Source organism: Diadema antillarum, unplaced genomic scaffold, assembly GCF_040938485.1.
Source record: "Diadema antillarum isolate AM-2024a unplaced genomic scaffold, OU_Dant_1.0 seq00001907_RagTag, whole genome shotgun sequence".
NCBI classification, from domain to species: domain Eukaryota; kingdom Metazoa; phylum Echinodermata; class Echinoidea; order Diadematoida; family Diadematidae; genus Diadema; species Diadema antillarum.
Window position 1 is genome coordinate 80,992 of NW_027272573.1, and position 16,346 is coordinate 97,337.

General features: G+C 38.5%; 1 protein-coding gene across 1 annotated transcript in view; it reads left to right on the plus strand.

Moving 5' to 3' along the window:
- The window catches only part of LOC139713123 (uncharacterized), a 62,343-nt gene extending 48,663 nt beyond the window's left edge, over window positions 1–13,680 (plus strand). Inside the window, exons 6-12 of the mRNA XM_071624877.1 lie at window positions 3,765–3,952; window positions 8,928–9,907; window positions 10,223–10,360; window positions 10,854–10,935; window positions 11,749–11,828; window positions 12,568–12,645; window positions 13,631–13,680. Coding sequence (XP_071480978.1) covers window positions 3,765–3,952; window positions 8,928–9,907; window positions 10,223–10,360; window positions 10,854–10,935; window positions 11,749–11,828; window positions 12,568–12,645; window positions 13,631–13,680 — 1,596 coding nt within the window. The remainder of the gene's footprint in view (window positions 1–3,764; window positions 3,953–8,927; window positions 9,908–10,222; window positions 10,361–10,853; window positions 10,936–11,748; window positions 11,829–12,567; window positions 12,646–13,630) is intronic.
- Window positions 13,681–16,346: the final 2,666 nt, after the last annotated feature.

Genomic DNA, 16,346 nt, shown 5'->3' on the forward strand with positions numbered 1-16,346 from the left:
CATTTTCTTTGACAAACAAGGGTTTGTGCCTGCAAACTAACTTTTCATATCAAGTGGTAGCTCAGGTGACGCTGATTGCTATTATTTCAAAGTAGATTGTTCTGAAGCAGATGAGATGAAGCAAAAATATCTTTCAAATAGAGGTAGACGCTTGAAACAACCTTGCTATAGAAAGTTTAAAACAAAATCTGGATCAATCACTCAAAAAATTCAAGATTGCAGGCCATCAAAGCTGGCATAGTGTATTGCGCCAAAGTAAATGTATCATTTCGATTTTGATACAATTTTGTCTGTTTTGCTGTCTATTTATATGGTTTTTATATATTCTGAACATTTTAATGCTATTTCAAACCATCTTAGGTTTTTACGGAGACATTTTTTTCAGAATGCACCATGAATATTTCTCTAAAAAGTAAAAAAAAATGAAATTAAAAATGTTTATGAAAACCATGCAGAAATTAACATCTTTCCCATATAATCAATATTTGGAGAAAATTAGAGGTCAGTATTGTATTTGGTTCAGGAGTTATAATGTCTCAAACTTGAAATCCCATTTTACATAATATGCATTTACACGCATCTGTTCCCAAAGACGTCACAGAGGGTCAAATCCAAGATCGTGCTTACTTTTCGAGTTCCACTCTCTCTGTAAACAAGACCATACATAATATTAAGCATACTAAGCAATGTTCCGTAAGTACACCTCAATAGATTTGTTGCAAAAACCTCCAAAGTACAGATGCGGTCCAATAGGGCCGCCATTTTTATTGAAATTAACATTTCAAACATAAAATTTGATAGAGACATTGGATTGCAACACATTTGATGTCATATGAAGGAGAGTAAAACTTCCTAAAAGTTGATACCACTTTAGCTGTGTATTGTGATAGATTGGGGGGGGGGGATCCATATTTTTATATTGTTTTGAAAAAAGGAAGAAATGTGAAAATGCATGATTTAGTATTTATCAAAGAAGAACTGAAGAATTATGTTGAAACCTGCGATTAAGATTGAGATTTACTGAGATTGAGACATAATTCATATTTCTGGAATTACAGGCAATATCATACACTATTGATAAGTTAACGTCTAAAACTTGAAAAAATTACATTTATGCATTATAAATTTTGCATACAATGTGTTTACATGGTCACATGTAATACTGTAACGGTCTAGTGACTTGCAAGTACCTGCAAACTAACTTTTCATGCCAAGTGGTAGGTGACGCTGATCGCTATTACTGTAGCATTTCATCATAGTAGATTGTTCTGAGGCAGATAAAATTGAACAGAAAGTATTTTCCAAAAAGAGATAGGAGCTTGGAATTTGGCACAAATTTTGCCAATGTGTAATATTTAGCGATAAATATAGTATCCACACAAAATTCAAGATGGCGGTAATTAATCGAGGTTGTCGTTCAAGGCATTATTTACCATTAGTGCACGTAAAACAAAAACCCAGCTTTACTTAATTCCTCAAACTAGTTCTAAACTGTGAGTTAGGGATAGAACAACTAATGTACAAACTGAAATCAGTATAATTGATGCTAAATATTGTTAGATATACTAAATAGATCTGATAAGAATGTTTTTATATACTAAATTGTCAACAGTTATGGCTATGGTTTCTTGAAAAGCAATGGTGATATCTCCGTATGTTTTAGGCTTTAATGGTAGAATACCTTTAGTGTGTTGCGTCAAAGTTAAATCTCAACTTATAACTTATAATTTGATATATTTTTTTAATCTTCTTATATTGCTGTCTATTACATGTTCCTATACATCCGAACGATATTGTGCTAGTGTAAACCATATTGAGGGTCTTTTTTTGGGGGGGGGGGTGGAGCTCATTCCAGTGTTAGGGTAAGGCCCAATCTTTGATAAAAAAGAAATGCTTCTGTATCAAAGATATGCTTTTTTACTTGTATGTTACTCTGCTGTTGTAGAAACGCCTGAATGATGATGGTATATGTGTAATAATGTCTGATCCGTAGATGTCCTTGAAAGCCCTTCTGATCCGAACCCCCCCCCCCCAAAAAAAAAAAAAATCCGACATGGCGGCAATTTCTCAACTTTGTTGTGCGAAATGTGTTGTGCGAAATTACTTTTCAGTATATTGTTCGAATAAAATTGTCCAAATTGATTATTCGTGCTGTATATTCACATTTCCAAAAATGCATGCTGAAACTGTATTTTCTGTTACCAGATTTTTCTTACATTGTTTTTAGGCTGATTTCATGTGGGTTATAGTGTCACAATTGATCTGAGCTTATGCCCTTGGTAGATGCTTTCCCATATTAGATATCAGGATCACTCGAGAGTGAAAATGTTCATTTTCATTCATTTTAGAGTGACCTCGGGGATCACTCGAAGATCCCTAAGGCAGGGCTCGACACTAACGGTGGTCCGGTGGCCCGGGGCCACCAAAAACGCACGTCGGGCCACCAAAATGTCAGAAATGAAGAACATAGGTGGCCTGATCGGGCCACCAAAAAAGATCGGATATTTGCCTTTGGGCCACCAAAAATTAAAGTTAGTGTGGAGCCCTGCCTATTAAGGTCACTCTAAAATGAGTGAAAATGAACATTTTTCACTAAAAGTCACTCCAATTTCACTCTAAATTCACCGTTTTCTTGTTATTCACTCCTCACATCAAAAGCAAAAACTTCCACTCGATTTGGGTTTTTTTTTTTCTTTTTCGGAGAGTAGAATATCACTGGTTCTAAAAATGTGTCCATAAAAACCTAAGACGGTTTAAGATAGCACAACAGACAAAATTGTATCAAAAACGAAATAATACATTTACTTTGGCGCAATTTTATACACTATGTCAGCTTTGATGGCCTGCAATCTTGAATTTTTTGAGTGATTGATCCAGATTTTGTTTTAAACTTTCTATAGCAAGGTTGTTTCAAGCTTCTACCTCTATTTGAAAGATATTTTTGCTTCATCTCATCTGCTTCAGAACAATCTACTTTGAAATAATAGCAATCAGCGTCACCTGAGCTACCACTTGGTATGAAAAGTTAGTTTGCAGGCACAAACCCTTGTTTGTCAAAGAAAATGTCTGCGTTTGCCAAGACTACTACACGCACCTACTGGCACTGCTACAAGCGCCAGTGTCAGTGGTGCGTGTAGTAGTCTTGGCGCGCGCAGGCTCTTTTTACGACCAACAAGGTATTGTCACAACTAAAGTGGCCATTTTTACATAGTGAGTTTTCAAGTTTGAGACATTATAACTCCTGAACCAAAAACGGTACTGACCCCTCATTTTCTCCAAATATTAATGATATGTCAAACAAAATTCTTGAAACGTTTTAAGATAATCCTTCAGTCTTTCTTTGATTTATGCTGAATCAAGCATTTTCATGATTTTCCCTTTTTCAGAAAAATATCAAAAAAATGAGTGTTTTTTCCTTAAAATCTCAATCCACTTATCACAATAACCCACAAAAATGGTATCAACTTGTAGACAATTTTATTCTCTTTCATATGACATCACATTTGTTGAAATCTGATCTTTCAATCAAATTCTATCTTTCAAATAACAAATTCAGTAAATATGGCGGCCATCTTGGACGCCATCTTGGATTTGGAGGCTTTCGCAACAAATTTTTTGAGGTAGACCAGTGGAATATTGTTTGTTACAATAAAAACTTGAAAATAAGCATGGTCTACTTAGTTTGTAGAGAGAGTGCAACTCGACCTCTGTTTTTAGCTTTTGGCCCCCCGGTTATACTTTCACTTTGTGGTATGTACCCATAGAATGGCTGTCTGGTATGCTGCTCGGTCATGGCCAAGTGTCACAGTGGTGGCGCCCCGCTCATCAACGCCGCCGAGGCGACGGGAAAGACGTGCGTACACCTGGCGGCAGCGGCTGGCTACCACGAAATCCTGCTGGAGTTTGCTCAGCTTCCGCATGCTGACTTTGAGGCTTTGGATCCCGATGAGAGGTAGTAACCTCTTTTGCCTTTCTTTCTCTCATCTCTCATTCTATGTGTACATACGATGGATGTATGACTGAGTGTGTGTGCTTGTGTTTGGTCAATGTTACAACATGTGATGGTGGTTAAAATGTTTCTTTATTCTTCTTTTGTAAGGGCTCCACCTACAAGCAAATTTGTTTTTCAGGAATCCTGGCCCTTTATGTTGTGTTTTTCTTCTCTGTTATGACATTTATAATGTTTTACATTTTGCAAATTAGTCAAATGGAATGAATTGTCTGATGAGGTAATTGAATTGGGAGGATTTTCTGAAAGTCATCTCATCTGTTGTGTTATCTGTGATTCATGTTTCTTTAGAGTCTCTGCCTTTAGTTTCCTCATTATAAATTCCCTGCCAATGTCTTATATGCCTAGTTTTAGAGCTACCTATCTATCTATATATTTATATATAATACACATACATAAGTATACAGATAGATAGATAGATAGATAGATAGATTGATTCATATATATATATTTACTACAAGATTGCATGGACATTGCAGAAATGGCCTCAAAGAAAGAGAAACATTAAGCATGGTGTATGCATGCTGTCTTATAAATCATTTAAAAGAGTACATACTGAAAATATGTTGCATTTGGAGATGGATTGCCAAAGACCTTGAGAATATTCAATGTTTTGTAATCCTGTGAGTGTCATGCAGTTTGAAAATCTGTCCAGAGTCTCTCATTGCATGTTGGTTTAATTTAGGAGGATTGTATGTGTGAAGCACAGTGGCGTCACCAGCTTTTTTTCAAGGGGGGTGCGTTTTGACACTAAATGTTTACGAGATTTTTTGGACAGACATTTGGAATATAGGAAGCTCTCAATCCCTAGACTTTTACTGTTTTTTGAGGGAAACTAAGCGGGGAAAGGGCACCGGCGCGCCGGTAGCTAGGATTTCATCTTGGGGAGAGGTAGTATGCGAGGGAGCGAGCAAGGGTGGGGGGGGGGGGACGGTGTGGAAGTGCCGGAGAGGGTTGTACCCCTTATAAATGGATTATGGAATGACGGTGTGAAACGACAAATTACTCGCAGCGATATCAGGGGAATGGCATCACGACTACATGCGAGCGAGCGGAGCGAGCGAGCTTGAAAATTTTGACATTTTACAGTCCAAAAACTGCCGTTTGTAGCCATATTTTTTTGCTTTGTAAATTAAGGGGGCGCATCGGGCGCAACTGCTGGCAATTACTGGCAGCAACATCAGGTGAATGGCATAATAATCAAATGAGAGCGAGCAAAGAGAGCGAGCTTGGAAATTTTGACATTTTACAGTCCAAAAACTGCCGTTTGTAGCCATATTTTTTCGCTTTGGAAATAAAGGAGGGGTGGGGCGCAACGGGCGCAACTGCCGGTAATTACTGGCAGCAACATCAGGAGAATTGCATAACAATTAAATGCGAGCGAGCGAGCGAGCGAGCGAGCGAGAAAATTTTGACATTTTTACAGTCCCAAAACTGCCTTTTGTAGCCGTATTTTTTTGCTTTGGAAATTAAGGGGGGGGGGGGGGCGCACCGGGCGCATCTTACTGCTGGCAATTACTGGCAGCAACATCAGGTGAATGGCATAACAATTAAATGCGAGCGAGCGAAGAGAGCGAGCTTGAAAATTTAGACATTTTACAGTCCCCAAACTGCAATTTGGAGCCATATTTTTTTCGCTTTGGAAATAAAGGAGGTGGGGGGGGGGGGGGGCTCACTGGGCGCAACTGCCGGCAATTACTGGCAGCAACATCAGGAGAATTGCGTATAACAATTAAATGCGAGCGAGCGAGAGAGCGAGCTTGAAAATTTTGACATTTTATACAGTAAAAAACAAACAAACTGCCGTTTGTAACTATATTTCTTCGCTTTAGAATTTAAGGGGGCGCATCGGGCGCAACTGCTGGCAAATACTGGCAGCAATATCAGGAGAGCATAATGATTACATTCGAGCGAGCGGAACGAGCGAACTTGAAAATATCACATTCTACAATCCAAAAACTGCCGTTCTTTTCTTAGCCATATATGTTTTTCGCTTTGGAAATTACGGGGGGAGGGGGGGAGGGGCACCGGGCGGAACTGCTGGCAATTACTGGCAGCAACATCAGGTGAATTGCATAACAATTAAATGCGAGCGAGCGAAGAGAGCGAGCTTGAAAATTTTACATTTTACAGTCCAAAAACTGCCGTTCTTAGCCATATTTTTTCGCTTTGGAAATTAAGGGGGGCGCACCGGGCGCAACTGCAGGCAATTACTGGCAGGAACATGAGAAGAATGGCATAAAGATTAAATGCGAGCGAACGGAGCGAGCGAGCTTGAAAATTTTGACATTTTACAGTCCTCAAATTGCCGTTTGTAGCTATTTTTTTTTTTTTTTTTTGCTTTGGAAATTAAGGGGGGGGGGGGCGCACCAGGCGCAACTGCCGGCAATTACTGGCAGCAACTTCAGGAGAATGGCATTACGACTAAATGCGAGCGAGAGGAGCGAGCGAGCTTGAAAATTTTGACATTTTTACTGTCCAAAAACTGCCGTTTGAAGCTATTTTTTTTTTTTTTCGCTTTGGAAATTAAAGGGGGAGGGGGGGGGGGGGACGCCCGGTGCGCCCATCTCCCTGGATCCGCCACTGGTAGTCAAGGGTGTGGGTTTATGTCCATGACTGGGGGAGGTATGACCAGCGAGGTGGCGTCGAAGTGACCAAGCGGGGAAAGGATGTCCAAAATCTGCACTTTAGAGCATCCCCTAAACTAATTGTGCGTGTTTGTTTGTGTGTGTGTCTTATATGTACATGGAAAAGTTAGGAATTACCCCAGGTCAAGTCTTTTTATTGGCAATGTAAGACATTTTTACATAGACTAGTATGTAAAGCAACACTGCAAAATCAATGATCTAGCTTTGATATAACGAAGCGTAAGGTACAAAGGTGTACATTCTACATCACATTGCGCAACATTGTAGCGACTCTTCGTTCGGATGTATACTGAGTACACTGCGCACATCCTGCTTATATGCAGAATGCCAACCAGGAATCACGCTGAATCACAATCTTTTATCGGGTCCGGGCTTTTTGAACAATGTTTCACACTATATACCTATCTAATTATGGTTAAAAGAAATCATAGAAAAATATCTTATTTCTTGATCACCCTTTCATTCAAAAGCAGTTTACTAACACTTGAGGAATACTATTTCGGTAAGTCTTTTTTTTTTTTTACCAGCGGATTGGAGGGGGGCGCACCCCCCTCCTCCCCCCCCCCCCCCCCCCCGCTCCGTAGTTACGCCACTGCTTTTGGGTGAAATAATTGGATAGATTTCTTGAATTCTTAAAAAAAAGCAAGAAAATCTTTTCATCGCGGATATTATGATTATGTGGGATGGGGCAAACGTGTATAAGTGCTCCGTATCGTACGGATTTACAGTACGGTCGATAAATAGTAAACACTGTAGAATACTTATAGATATATACAAAATCAGTGCTGCCAGAAACAGGGGTGCGAATTGATTTTGTGTGTGTGTGTGTGTGTGTGTGTGTGTGTGTGTGTGTGTGTGTGTCCCTGGTGCAAAATATAAACAAAATTAGAAAAGAGTAATTATTTAGCGTCCGCCGTTGTGGTCGCTCGCAGACTGATTTTTTTTTTTTTTTTTTTTTTTTAAGGATCTGAAGGGGGGTGCGTTCGCACCCAACGCACCCCCCCTGGTGACGCCCATGAAGCATATTGTGCATAGTCATTTCCTTTTATCTTCTTCTCTAGGTGTTTGGTGTGTCATGATTGAGAAAAAAATACTGCTGTAAGGATTTTCAGGGCCCAAAGTTTACATTATACATTGAACCTGCAATATCATGTAGCAGATTGATAATGTATATTTCATAAACCAATTTCAAGTATTGTGATGTACAGTGTACACTGAGCTGTTAAGAATATTATACTGTAAAAGTGGAAATGTTTGTGCATTTTGCATGACCAGAAACTATACTAGTAGCACAAAAATAAAAGCTCATTAATATTTTTGATTGTTATGTAAAACCACGATGATAATGTCTTGATTCTGCAGAATTAAAAACATGCAAAATTTATCTTACTCAGCGAACGAAAAAATTTCTAGTAGAAAAATATCACTTTTTACTCAGCGAGCGCAAAAATTTCCAATGGAAAAATATCACTTTTAGAGTAATTGATACAAAGGATCATGTCGTAAAGGTATAAATCCAAGGGAAAAGAAATGAGAAACAGAAGCAAAGGACAGAGTGGCAGAGAGCAATAGAGAAAGAGGAGAGGGAGGGATGTTTGTTTGCTTTTGTCTGTTTGCTTTTATTTCTGCATTCAATCAGATGCAATTTGAACACAGACTTCAAAAAGTACAAAGACAAAGAATAACAAGTGTAGTGAAATAAATCGATAACTGTACATAGATAGATACACATAGGTGATTACATTGAGCAATGTAGATACACAGAAACATAAAATAAGATATGCAGTATTTTTCAGTAAACAACAGAGATCATTGAATGCAGGAGACCACCATCATAAGCGATTAAGCTTGAAATGGATGGAGGCCTCATAAAATGACTATCCAACGACATAACTCTCTTGGAGGAAGGTGATCAGGTGAGTGCAGTGCAGTTGCAGGTGAGAGTGCAAGATGCAGTTGAAGGAAGGAAGTAAAGATTGACAATAAGATGACGATCATTTACTATAAATATTTGTCAGCTCAATTGGTTTGGAGAATATAATTGTATCAAATATCGTTTTAGTGAAGCTTTCAAAATATTATATTCAAAGAATATAAGGATGTGAGGATCAGAGGATGAAGAAGGAGGGCAAAATGAGGTGGAGGGGAGATGAGGAAGGGGTGTGGACAGCTATAGGAGAAGGATCAAGAACAAGGAAGAGAATAGGAGGAGTAGAGGATTTGCTGTTTGTTACATCATTATCCAAGGATGCTTTCATTCATTTTCTTAGGACTCCTCTTCACTGGGCGGCAGTCAAAGGTCACCTGAACTGTGTCAAGGTACTGCTGGACTTGGGTGTGTGCTTCAATCCCGTGGACCTCGACGGGGGCACCCCACTCCAGTACAGCGTGCAGGCGGGCAAGGACAATGTCATGAAATTCCTCCAGGAAATGGAGAGGAAGCTGGAGCAGGGCAACCACAAAGGAGACGAGGGGGAGAATAGGGGTGGCAGAGTGGCGGATGCGGGGGATGAGAGGACGTCGGAATCGAGCAGGGAAGGGACGAAGGACGGCACCAAGAAGAAGCGGTTTGGTTTCTTCACCAGCTGGCTGGACAAGAGGAGGAATGCCAAACTGAGGAGTGGGAGCTGGGAAAAGAAGCAGAATTCGGTGCAGGAGGATCTAGGTGTACAGGGTGTGTCACAGGAGGAGCACACTATGGATAAATCAAACAGTGAGGACCAGGCTGCCGAAGGAGCAGTTGGGTTTGATGCCATGTCGGGTGATTCATCTCAGACGGAAGATGGCGTGGCAACCGCGGGAACTCCGAAGGATGGGATGAACTCTGGCATCCCTGTGAACAATAAGACCGGTACGCAGGTGCACAGACGCACCGACCACGACACGCAGCTTGCTGGCACGGATGAGCAAATGCTGCAAAGGAATGTTGGTGGGAACCTACACCATGCTCTGTCCGAGCCGTACATCAGTGACCTCTGTCCTTCCTCCCCCATGAAGTCTGGAGGCTTCTTGGATAGTCTCTCTCTCAGTCCCAGTATGGACCAGGCCCCCATCACCTACACCTCCACAGTGCTGCACAATCACAAACAAGACAGTCTAAATACTGAGTCTGGTGCAAAGACTGGAGCAGCACGGCCCGGAGAGACTGGCTCCGCCCTTCTCGTCAAACCATTCTACCGGGACCTACCAAATGCAGAGGTACTGCAGAGACAGGCCAAAGAGATTCTAGAAGCACAAAATAGGGTTGGAGGTAAGGGCTCCATTCTTTTATCATGGTTAGACAGTCAAAATATGCTTCTGCTTTCTTTCTCTTGATCTGTAGAAGAAGAAACATACAAATGACAACTGACATTGCTGCATACAGTATTATTGCTTTCTTACATCCTTTTTTTTAATGTACCTTCTGAGAGTAAACTTAACAGAACTAGTGACACATGTTGAGCTTTAATAAGCTTGCTCCCATTTGCAAATTGTGCATTTGTGGTAGGTTGACTGGAAAAGCCACCTAGTGTGCATATGCTTATATGTAACATGGTGAAACTTATTTGTGGTCATCTCATTGCAGCCACATCCAATCTACAGCAGCTGAAAGCCGGAGGGTCAGGCGGCCGGACTCTGTCCAGCTTGGATGGTCACTCAGCTGTGGCCCTCCGGCCAAACAGCCCCAAGCTTGCTCCAATCATCACCAAACCGAGGATACCAGGTGTGAATAATATTGAAACAGATTAATGGACATATGGTAGGATAGGTTTGTGTTGGATAGATTAGATGATGTGGATGAATTGATTAATAAACAGCTTTCCAGATGGATGGATAGAAGATTGCTTCGATGTCAAACCAAGGGACAATCAGCCTAATCAGAACTGGTGGATAGGCCTGTTGTCAGGAAAAAAAAAAAGCTGGAACATGAAAATGCTGTAATGATAACAGTGAATGTTAAGAGATAAATTTGTACAGTTTTAACAGGAATTGTGCCATAATCTGATTTTTGAAAAAATGTGCCGGTTCAAAATAAATCACATTGTCATCAGTGAAGTGTTAAGAATCAGAAGGCATGATAATGCTTACTACCTCTTCCTCTGAGATGGGAAATAGCTGCTTTGATTGAAATATGTTTGCTCATTGCAGCAATAAATACAGCCATTGCATGTAAATGTGTGGATATAATTTCAGTGTTTTCTTGATTTGGTATTCAGAGTCCTTTGCAGGGGGTTCGGCAACAGTGGCTGCCGGTAGCAACAAGCAGAGGTCGTCTTCACTTACAGTGGAAACATGGGAGTAAGTTGAGCAGTCCAGAAATTCATCCATAGAGAATGCAACTCTCCAAGCTGGATAATCTTCACTTTAAGAGATTATGCTTAGGGTTGGAGTCTATGGATTCATAGCTCCTATAGCAGTTTATCTGTACTCACCATGCTGTATATAAAACCCAACAAGTGATAACCTTTCTTTTAATACACATAGAACAAAAACAGAGATAGTTGTAGTGGTCCTTTCTTACAGAGTATTCATACAGCTTTTCAATTGTTTGTAATTTGAATACCATGTATGTGTGCAACGTACATGCAAAAATTGTATTCGTGAGATTGCAACTGCTGATCTACATTTTAACAAACTTGCCAGGAAAAGGAACCCTTAGGATTTGAAACTGTCATCTACTGCTTTCTGGGCAGCAACACTACCACCAGGCTATCCCTGGTTGATGGCAGTGACCCCTCTGAATTAGCCTTGTTAGGATTTGACTATTTAACATAATAATGTCAGAATTTTGGAGCCTGGGCATTTGTTCCAATTTCATTGTGTCACCACCAGCAACCGGGGATAGTCTGGTGGTAGAGTTGCTACCGGAGAGTAGATGACAGGTTTGAATCCTACTGGTACCTTTTTCCAACATGTTTGTTATAATGTGGATCAGCAATTGTGATCTTACAAATACATTTGTACAGAGTGTGACAATGGATTAAAAAAAAAAATTATTGTAGCACGACCGTGGGAATGATATAACAGTGTGAGCAACAGGTTTTGCAAAAGAAAAGTGTCCAGGCTTAACACAAGGTGGATATCCCTGTGTCTTTATTTCATCCATTCTAGCAATTACTGGAGAGAAATCAAAGATACCAACTTCAGGCAGCGTCCAGACGTTCTTGAACCCATTCAGCACACACTTGTTGGTAAGCAAACTCTTTACTTGGTAAGAAGGATTTGTTTGTTTTGTTTGTTTGTTTTTTGTTTTTTGTTACTTCTGCTTGATTCTGTGTCAAAGAAGGCATTTACATGACAATTTATGTATAAGTGTATATGAGATCGTACTAATAACATCACATCATTTCAGTTGCATATATTTCCTCTCATTTGTTCATTTATTCATAAAATTTTCCACAAATTACATTTTTGACGAACATCTATACATCAAACAATAGAAACGAACATTTGAAGATTCAATATGTAGAGAATGAATAGCATGTGCATGTGACCAGGTTTGATGCTGTATGAAAACAATTAAAATGTTGAAATTTCATGACATTGTAAATTTTGTCCCATCAAAAAACTTTCTGTTTGTTTTAATTATACTTTGACTCTTGTCTATAAGAGCCATTTTGAAGATGGTGAATTTTCATGTTTTTCAAGTTAAATAATTATGCACACACACATTGGTGCACTCACACATGACAAATATTATTTAAAAATTGCTCTTTCATCCGCAGTGATTTCATATCTTGGAAAGATTATGAAATAAATGAATAAAGTTGATACGCTGAGAAAGATTGATGTTGTTATTTGTCTGTGATGTGAATCCAATTATGATCACAGCAATATTAGCTTCATCATTACTGAATTTTCAGGCATATATTTCTCACATTGATTGGCTAATGTTCTATCAAATCTTTTCTTTTCTTCTGTATCATGTAGAAAAGTCAAAGAAGAAGAGGAAAAAGAAACCTCAGAAACCACCAAATGTCTTAATGGAACAAGGGCCCTTTGATATAGGCAAGTATTCATATGTTCAGGAATGGAGCTGCCTTACAGTTCGATTCATTTGACTTCAGTTTAACTCTTTTCATTTGTCAGCCATACCATTGAAAATGCAGCCTCATACGCTCGAATTCACGAAGGTGGTGCAAGTGAAACCATGGTTTAAACCACGGACAAAAACCATAGAGTGCCAAGTGTCGCACGAAATATTTTGTTACGAAATTGGTCATTTCGTCGACAAAATGACCATTTCGTTAACAAAATTATCATTTCGTGGACGAAATGTTCATTTAGTTACAAAATAATAATTTCATCGATGAAATGACTGATTTCATAACGAAATATTCCGTTGTACACTTGGCGCTCCATGGTTTTTGTCCATGGTTTAAACCATGGTTTCATTTGTACCACCTTCGTGAATTTGGGCCATAGAGTACAGTATGACCATCATAATGATGAGAATATGAATAAATTTTCACATAATTTTATTATAACAGAATCAACCTGTTCTGGAAAGAAATGTAACATACTCAAAAGTAATGTTTGAAATGTATACATTTCCCTCTGTGTTTGGGATTTGAAATGCTAATGCAAGATCAATCTCTTTCTGTAACAATATTCATCTAATATTAATTTGTGTTAGTGAAATTGTTCATGTATACTTTAGTTACACTATTGATCTGTAAACTCGCGGTCTCAATCCAAAGAATACATTTTGTTTTATAACTTTGTGCTTGATGTACAACAGTGCTAGATTTGACTTGCCCTTGAGCGTGAATTCAAAGCAATTACACAAGGATTTAGTCTGGAGGCTAAATGAAGTCCCAGTGCAGGGGAAAACTGCAGGCTGTGTATATATATAGCTGAAAAATCATGCATACAAATTCTTATGAGTTATGTTGAATGAAGACCAACTTTTGGGCCAGCTAGCATACATACTAGTATCACAAGATCAGTTTTGAATGTTTTACTGTAAACTGTTTTTTTGTTTCATACACAGAAAACAGAGCAACTGGGGCATCAGCCAAACATCAGGAGCTAATCAGCTAGCCTTAACTTACCACTGAAAAGTGTGTAGACAAGATGTGCATTGTAAACAATTGTAAGCTCAATGGTGCAGAAGTGGACTTTGAAAAGTTGTCTCTACGAATGGCGTAGTTGTCTGTACGAATGGCATAGTGCAGTTGTTATGGTCGTATTTTGAAATGTATAGTATGTTCACAGATACTTTGAGATGAACACATGTACAAGGGGCGGATTCAGGAATTCTGTAAGGGGGGGGGGAGAGAATGCAAAGCAGGTTATTTACCACTTTCGGGTTTCATCAGCTGACAAGCAAAAATCAAAAAACAAAAAAGGGCTTGAGCACAATACAACAATATAATCGGCAGACAAAGATGGTTTCTTTAAAAAAAAATTCATTAAAGGGGGCATGTACTCACCCCTTTTAAGTTTTTTTCTTTTTGTTTCTTTCATAAAAAAAAAAAACGAAATTACAGGGGGGCGCACCCAGTGCTCCCTTTCTGGATCTGTCACTGTGTACTCACTGAGAAATAGTTTTCAGAAAATCTGGAAACTTCTGCTTCTAAACTCATTTAAAATTTACGTTGTTAATCTTTCCACACTGTCCAAGGCTCTAGAGTATAACATGATTATTACACATTTTTTTCCAATTCCATGAATCCCCCACATCTTTCTTTAAATTGATTTGAAATTTCTTGTGCAAACAAAACAGACTTTCTCAAAGTAGAATCTTTATAGAGTCTTGATATATTATTGCCATTCAGAAGTTGTACGTGTGTGATAATTGACAAATGACACTGTTATAAAAAGAAAATTGTCAATTATATCTGTATTTTCTAGCAGAAGTAGCTTAAACCATTTTACATTCTGGACATCCAGTTTGTTAAAATGCCTACCATTGCACCTCCAATGTTGGATTAGGAGATTCCCAACAGTTAACTTCTCCCTTTTTGTTCACAAATATGATTCTCAACAAATAATACCGTGTTACAATTTTTTATTTTTTTTTTTACTGGGCCTTCATCTCCCCAAAGTTGTAAAGTTTTTAAAGAATACCATCATCATGCGCCATATTGCAATCCTATGTGACCATCTGGACTTTAGAAATGAATTATGCCGTAACAGCTGTGATTCAGCAATACTTCTGTTATGTAACAGTATCTTGAAGCATGTGTTAAAAGGGGTATAGAGCATGGTGATTCGATAGTGTTATCTAGATTTCTAGTGCCTTTTTCAGTGTATTTGCATAGCAAGATCTTTGTGCAAGAAAACTTTGTGTCATCTATGTTTATACTTTTTTCATGTGATGTATGAAGAATTTTACATTAAAACATTTTTCCAAACTGCCTTTTGATAGTCTTCTACAGCTGCAGAGAAGCTATTGAACTTATTCACCTCAAACAAAGCTATCTGCAATGACTGAAAGCATTGTAGTGAAATATGCTATTTTTGTGAAGTCAGATGTTATTTCAGGTGAAGGAATATACGTTTCTTTTGCTATATAACTCTGCATTTCATGAAGACAAGGTAACAGTCCGAGTGATCATATATATAAATATATATGCACACACACAGACATAAATACTTGGACTGAAGGGATTGTCCATGTAATTTTCCGTGGAAAGCCAAGGTGGACATATCTTTTGATCACCCGTATGGAACATATAGTTAGGTCATAATTTGTGATATTTCTCAGCCATTTTGTTTACAAAACAAGTCATCACATCAAGGGAACACTCATAGAAAGGAAAATTGCCGTTCAAACTGAAATTCGTTATATAGGGATTTTCATAATTGCCAGTTTATGTAGCATATTGTTATGTATACCGTATATTTTTATGCTGCACATTTGATATTTTCTGAATTCTTGCAGAAGATGGCATGTGCAGAATGTGTGAATTATCAAGTAATGTCAAACTTATAAGCAGCAAACTCAGATTGATGTGGGTTGTCTCTCCCCCATCTTTGTATATCCAGGCATACATCTCCAACATACTTGAGGAGATCAATGTTTTGTGCCTACCATGATCAAATTCCTGTAATTGCAATCTATGCAAAAGCCAGTCGTCAAGATCAAACCTTTCGTAACTCTTCTTTTGTACCTATATTTGTGTAACAAATAAGTTTATTGAGCAAAAGTAACAATTGCTTAGGAGAAGTGTACTTGCATCCAAGCTAACCCATGGAAATTAGCAGCATGATATACTCTATTCAAGATTTTACTAGTGTGTGGTATTCATTGGCACTAGTCATTCTTGCCAATGTTTTTGAGCAATGATCAAACTTACCCTCAATTCAAGCTGATTGTCCAATCTTTGTTATGAAAAAAAAAACAGTCACTAGATCGTTTTTAGTGTTAAACATGTTGTAACTTTACTATTGATCTACATTCATTTTTTTTCCTTCATTGAATCTATTGAACTTTGAAGAAAACAATGCAACTTTCCAACGGTGAACAAAGGGCAAAGATTGATTTGATTATGTCTAATGTTGAATAACAATGCCAAAGTATTGCAAGAATTGTTTTAATTAAGAGCAATTGTATGTTGTGAGGCTCATGTGTTGGAGTGGAGACCTACATCCTTGTAATGTATGATCAAATCAGCCAGTGAACAATTTCCTATCTATATGACATTTTAGATATCTGATTTTAAGAAGAACTGTCTGTATGATTTGATCTTAGAAAGAGGTGT